We start from the raw sequence: 6,817 nt of genomic DNA on the forward strand, positions 1-6,817 counted from the left end.
AACAGAAACAATGGAGAATGAGTGGAGGAAATAGCTGGTATCTTTTATGTAGGAGGGAAGGTTGCAGGTAATAGGCCAAAGGTGTTGGTCTAGGAGAGCAGAGATTCATTGTGCACAGTGGGGCTTCCTGGGTGGTTGGGTTTATGTACTTTTGGAAGATAGGAGAGAAGGGAGTGGCAGGGGTGAGGAGAGAGATGGACTCTGGGGTAGAGGTCCTGGGATGGGCCTAAGGATTTGAGGATACAGTGGAGATAGTGATGGATTTTTGGGATGGGGTCATTGTGACAGGGTTGTAGGTGGATGAATCTGACAGCTGGCAAAGTTACTTTGCCTGGGTAATCCTCAAGATTCAACACAATGGTGGTGGAACATTTGTCAGCAGACAGGACTATAAGATTGGGATCAGTCTTTAAGTGGTAGATTATGGTTCTTTCTGTGGATAAAAGATTAGTCGTCATGTTGAGGGATTTAGGGAATTATGGTGCCACAATGTTCAGGGTCAAGAAATTCCGGAACGTTAACAGGGGGTGAATTGTGGATGGTGGGTGTGGATTATGACTGAATGGAGGAGTGGACTGAGTCAGAAAGTGTTCAACATTGATCTTCAGTTGAGTCTGATTGGTAGGGTTCATAGCAAAAATGTATTTTCACTGTAGAGGCCAGGAGAAGGAGAGAAGATGGTTAATAAGTCCAGCATAATTGAATTTGGGAGTGGGGGGAAAGGTGAAGCATTTGGAAAGGGAAGATACTTCTGCAAGGCTAAGGCTTTTGGAGGAAAGGTTCATGACTGTGTTTCGCGTCTCTTCAGGTTCTGGATGCCGTGTGGTTGTGGGAGGGAGTTTTTGAGGGTGGGATAAAAGTAGTAGGTCTGGAAGATAGGGTTTGTCAGCTATGAGGGGATTTGGGGAGTTTGGACATTGTAGAGGTCGTGGATAGTGTTAGTCCAAGGCTGGAGTAGGAAGTGAACAGGGTGGAGGGGTTTCTGTGGTGGTACTGTGCCTGTCACTCTAGTTCCTGGAGGGTAACAGTTCCATTGTGTGTGATGAGATCAAGGAATATGGGATTGCATAGCAGGAGAATTTTCAGATGGAGAGAAGGTATTGCAAGGAGGTTTGGGGCTGATTATTATGGTTTTGCAGGACTACATTGACAAGGGTTAAGGACTGGCAGAATCTGAACAGAGGTAGATCACTGTGGAAGTAAGGGTGGCAGCCGGGGATAGGTAATTTGATGGTAAGGGCTTTTGGAGGGATTCCATGAGCAAAGCAACAATGCAGGAACAATATGTGGGATTGGGTTTTGGCAAGTGATAAGAAGACTTACCTGTATTGATATAGATGGGAGGAGTACAGATCCAGGCCAGTGGATAAAAACGCATAAAAATACAAAATAATGTAGAACTACGAACGACAAAATTAGCAAAAATACACCAAAATGTGTGGGAAAAAAACATGAAAATAATTAAATGGATGAAGTAAGGGGAAACAAGATGAAATCAGAGGGACAAGGATGACAGTGAAACACAAAAACCAAGTGAAATAGGCATTAAGACCCAATCTGATCAAAGAAGAAATAAATAAAAAGATTGTAATGTAGTTTGAGGCTCTGTGGGTGGATAAGAGTGGAGAATGGGGATGACATATATGCCTAGATTAGGTGAAGTTAGTAGGTTCAAACTGGAATAGAGAGAGACGGAGTGGGGGGTGGGGATGGGTTGGTAGAATGAAACACAAGTTTGTGTGGCACAGGAAAGGTATGTTAAACAACATGCAAAAATACGCAGTAGTGACACAGGAAGAGTGATTTTAATATCAGTGGGAGTGGTGTGGGTCATGAGACACTGCACCAACAATCAGTGTCATCCTGAAGCCATCTGTTGTGTGTGGCTGAGATGGTTGACACAGTGTGGCTTGTAAGTAGAGCATGCAGTGCTGTTCGTAAGAAATGAAGAGAAACACAGGAAAGCATAGAAAGAAGGACAAAATCTGAGTTTAGTAATGCATTAGAAAAGAGTAACAAAGGAAAATAGTACTAGGATTGGGGATGGAAGAAAATTCGTCAGGCAAAATGTACTTTCACACTCTCTCGCAGTCTTTATCCTTCGTAAACTTAATGCCATCTGTAATTGTTGATTTAAGATACCTAAATATTCGTTCGAGTAATGCAAAGTGCGCCTGTGTTGGTGAGTCTTGAACTCTTGAGGCAACATTAACAGCATATGATAAATCTGGTCTTGCACCTTGTGTTAAATACATCAAACTTCCAACCATTTCTCGATACAGTCCAGTATTATTAAAAGGAGGTGACTCACCTGGTGTCCATCCTGGTTTAATGGGTAAAGGCAATGGTTTCGCATCCATCTCCAAAATCCTCTTCACATATGCAGATTGATTTATTTGAATACAGTTGTCAAACCTCTTGATTTGTAAACCCAAGAAGTACTCAACTTTTTCTACATTGATTTGAAAACATTTACCCAACTGTTCAATGAACTTAGCTGTGGCATCAGTAGAGCCCATAGCCAACCCATCATCAACATAAAACAATAATACCAGGTTTTCATCATAAAACATACTTGGATCTGAACTGCTCTCCCGTAAGTTACATTCAGTAAGGAACCCAACAAGACATTCATACTAGCATTTTGACTCATACATTTCTTCCTTCAAAGTACCATTGAGAAATGCTGTCCTCACATCAAATTGTCTTATACACAATCATGTTGAACTGCAACACTCAAAAGGTATCTCACTGTCTCAAATCTTGCAACGGGGCTAAATGTGTCAACATAATTTACTCTAAACCGTTGAGTACATCCTCTTGCCACTAGTTGAGCCTTATATCAAACAACATCATTTTTTGCATTTAATTTTGTAGCTAAGGCCCATTGATTTCCAATCACATTGTTTGGTTTACTTTTGTGAACTAATTCCCATGTTCTATTTTTCTTTAGAGCATCCATTTCTTCCTCCATTGCATTCTTCCATTCTTCAGAATTCTCTGACTGCAATGATTCTTTATAGCTTCTTGGTGTTTCACAAAGAAACATAATTCTTGGTTGATGAACTGAATCTTCACAGTAACAAGATGGTTTCTTCAAATTTTGCTGCTCACGTAAATTGTGTTTTCCTCTTTCTGCATTTCTTGCTTCCAAGTTACTTCCAACTTCTCCCTCAGTGTCACATGACTGGTTGTTAACACTTTCATCACTTGTAGCAACATGTTGGTTCATGCAATCCTCTTCAAAATCAACATCTTCATGCTGAGTCTCCAAAATATCTGCGTTCTTATCTATAGCTGATATTTCAACAACCCTTTTAGACTTTTGAGTACCAATAAGAGGTTTCTGTAAAGACTTGCAATTGAACTTTACATCTCTGCAAACACACACGCACCTTTTTCCACGAAAATAAACATGGTATCCACAATCATCATAACCAACCACATATCCTTTTGAAGATTTAGCATCAAACTTCTTCCATTTCTGTGTAGGGATCCAAGTGTAGCATTCAATTCCAAATATCACAAAATTATCAAAATGACCTTCTTTCTTCAAAAATATTTCAATTGGAGTTTTACCTTTAATTTTTGTGGGACCCATCCGATTCAAAGTGTATGTTGCAGCCAGAACAGCTTCATCCCACAATGCTTTTGGCAGATGTTCAGCAGAACAAAGCCAAGAATGTGCCATCTCACACAGGATCCTATTTTCCCATTCAGCAATTCCATTCCGTTGAGGCATATATGGTGCTGTGATTTTATGTTTCAGTCCAACTGAACCAGCAAATTTTTGCACATCTTTGTTATGGAACTCCTTGGCACCATCTGTAAGTAATTCTTTCACAGTAACATCAGCCTGAGTCTTTATGATTTTAATGAACAGTGGCATCTTTTCTTTAATTTCATCTTCGTGTCAGAAAAGGTACGGTACTGTAAATCTGGAAAAATCATCCTTAAAAACAGCAAAGTATCAATGACCCTACAGATCATTTTCTTCCATCGGACCACAAACATCTGCATACACTAACACACCAGGTTTAGTGGGTTTCTGCACTCTTTCACTAAACGGCATCTGATGATGTTTACCATAGACACACCCTGCACAAAAACTGTTATCAGTTGTTGTCCCTTCACCATGGTCCTTCAAAAATTGGTGCACATAGCATTTATTTTGATGACCCATTTTTTCATGCCAGCTCTTTAAAGTGTCATCAGTTTCAGTAACAACACAAGACTTTTCTTGACGAACAACCTTGACAGTCAAACGATAAAGCTCGTTTTCACAGCAGGTTGTGGCAATAGCAATTGCAATATTATTTTTGAAAAATATGCATGATTTGCCATCATTTTTGATTATTTGTTTTATTTCCTTCTGTGCAGCTTTCTTAACAGAAAACAAGTTACAGGATCCATCAGAACAAAACAAAACATCTTCAAAATCGTTCTGTCCATGTCTGTCCATTGAACACCATTGTACACCATTCTTGGCACTATCCATCTTCCTTGGAGTTTCATATTGTTCATACGTAGTGTACCAATCATCCTGATTTCTTATGTGATATGTTGCACCACTTTCAATGTACCACTCATCACAGTCCAGTGTATTCACATTTACTGAAAAACTGTTGTGTCTCAACATTGATACTGTTTCCACCGATTTTGAAGTATCTGTGTAGCTGCAGCTTCTTGAGTTATCCACTGATGACACATTAGTTAACAATATAGGACAATCTTCTCTTTTGTCTACACTACTACATTCATTTGATCGATGGTCGTCTTTCTTACATTTAAAACAAACCAACCCTGTCTTACACTGTTTTGATAAGTGACCTACTTCACTACATGAAAAGCATTTTCTGTCTTCATTCCTTTTATAATGAGGCATTTTTAATGAATCTGCTTCAGAGGAGGTTTGTTTCCACTTCTGTTGTGGTTTGTTAATCTTCATTTTTGACATCATTGCTGTAGCAACACTTTCGTCATCACGATCTGTTATTCTTAGTTCATAATTCAAACACTGTTTTTGTAATTTATTCCATGTCTTTTCTTCAGCAGGTAGATCATGCCACATAATATAAATGTAATTGAACTCTTTTGGCAAAGTTTGCTAAAATCATGCACAAAGGTCACCATCATCCATTGGCTTGTCCAACAACAAAAGCTGAATTTGTACATCATCAAATTTGGTTGGATGGCCTTGTATAGCTCCAGATGCCTCCCACACAATGTTATGGAATTTATGTCTAAGTAGATCAATGTTTTCAGCTGAGTGCACATTACAGATATTGCATAGCTTATCCCAAACCTCTTTAGCAGTCTTGCATTCCCCAACACGAAGTAAAGGCTTGGTGTCAAGTGACAGAATTAGTCTTTTTCTTGCCTTTGCATTAGCCTTTGTCCATTTTGCAAGTTTGGTTTTGTAAATCTGTCTGCTTCCTTCTGGCCTCATCAGTTCAGCATTTACAACATCAAAGATTTTGTCACATTCTAAAATAGTTCTCATAATAATTCTCCAGCTCTCCCAGTCTTCTGTGCCAGTGAGTTTATCTAGTTGTTGTCTTTTGTCGGTCATTGTCTCATCTTTGCACTTCTGTATCGTTGAGTATTTCTTTTCCAAAATCGGCACAACTGCCACTCTTCATACAAACTTTATCAACTGTGCACATTTGCTACCATGTTGACAAATCATCAAATGCCAGTTTAGAAACGAATCGTTTATTAAGCATCACACAGTATGACGATATGATATGAAACTCCAACTGCACATTTCAAAACATAGCCAGAGATCATTACAACTACAACAAAAATAAACCAAAGAATTTATGGGACATGTGACAGACAATCTTCAAAGAATATAACAACATTGAAACATTAATACTTTCACAAAAATCAACCAATGTAAAATACAGGATGGAATGTAACGATGGTATTGTAACCTCCCCCTCACCTATCGCCCTTAATGAGAGTGAAAAATTAAACCACGTGCACCTAATGGAAATTTGGGAAAAGCAATCATCACTGAAGTTAATTTGTCTGTAAAGAGGGAGGAAAGGGTTGCACCTAAATGAAAGGAAAAATACAAATGAAATTGGTGAAAACTAATTTTGAGGAAAGGGTAAAATTAATAAAGAAAGTAAATGTGCAGTCGCTTTGTTAACAATTAATTGGCATTAATTAGATATTTGAGATTTGGGGAAAATTACAGTCACCAGTCTTATGGACAACTACTATAATAACTGAAAATGAAAGATTAATGCACATATAATTAGCACTAAAGGCGTGGCAACTGAAGGTTGACACGTGCTGTGTGAAAACTGAATGTTTGTCAGAAGTAATATATTTTGCAACACTCTGACTTAATTTAGCAAAAGAATTAATAAAACCAGAAAATTGAAAGTTAATTTAGTGACTGAAAGTAATGGTGAACTTTGTTTCTGAAGCACTACGAAATCCAATAAAATAAGGTTAGTCTTGGGCTACCTCAACAATCATTTCAAAAGCTACTTGAATCTCCGCAATTTAGAAATAAGAGATTTAACTTTGAACTTGAATTAAACGATTCTGAACAATTAACAATAGTAAAATTTAGTACGTACCAAGCTGAGCTGCAGTCACAAGTAAGCTAAAATATGGTAACAAAACTCACACTCTTAATTTCTGCTTGTGTAATGTAAATATTGTAGCCAGCTATGAATACTTTAACTGAACTTTGAAATTAAAGCAGTGAAATGGAATGATATTATTTTAATGCTGGTGTATGAATTTCAACGACACTTTGGTTCATTCCAGAAAAGGAAGGGACCCTGCTTGGTAATGC

General features: G+C 38.2%; 1 protein-coding gene across 1 annotated transcript; it reads right to left on the reverse strand.

Annotated features, from left to right (window-relative positions):
• Positions 1 to 2,075: 2,075 nt before the first annotated feature.
• Positions 2,076 to 2,573, reverse strand: LOC126250990 (uncharacterized). The gene has a single exon (XM_049951606.1). The coding sequence runs from the start codon at positions 2,571 to 2,573 to the stop codon at positions 2,076 to 2,078; it is 498 nt and encodes a 165-aa protein (XP_049807563.1).
• Positions 2,574 to 6,817: the final 4,244 nt, after the last annotated feature.

The sequence above is a fragment of the Schistocerca nitens genome, chromosome 1 (assembly GCF_023898315.1).
Source record: "Schistocerca nitens isolate TAMUIC-IGC-003100 chromosome 1, iqSchNite1.1, whole genome shotgun sequence".
Taxonomy (NCBI): domain Eukaryota; kingdom Metazoa; phylum Arthropoda; class Insecta; order Orthoptera; family Acrididae; genus Schistocerca; species Schistocerca nitens.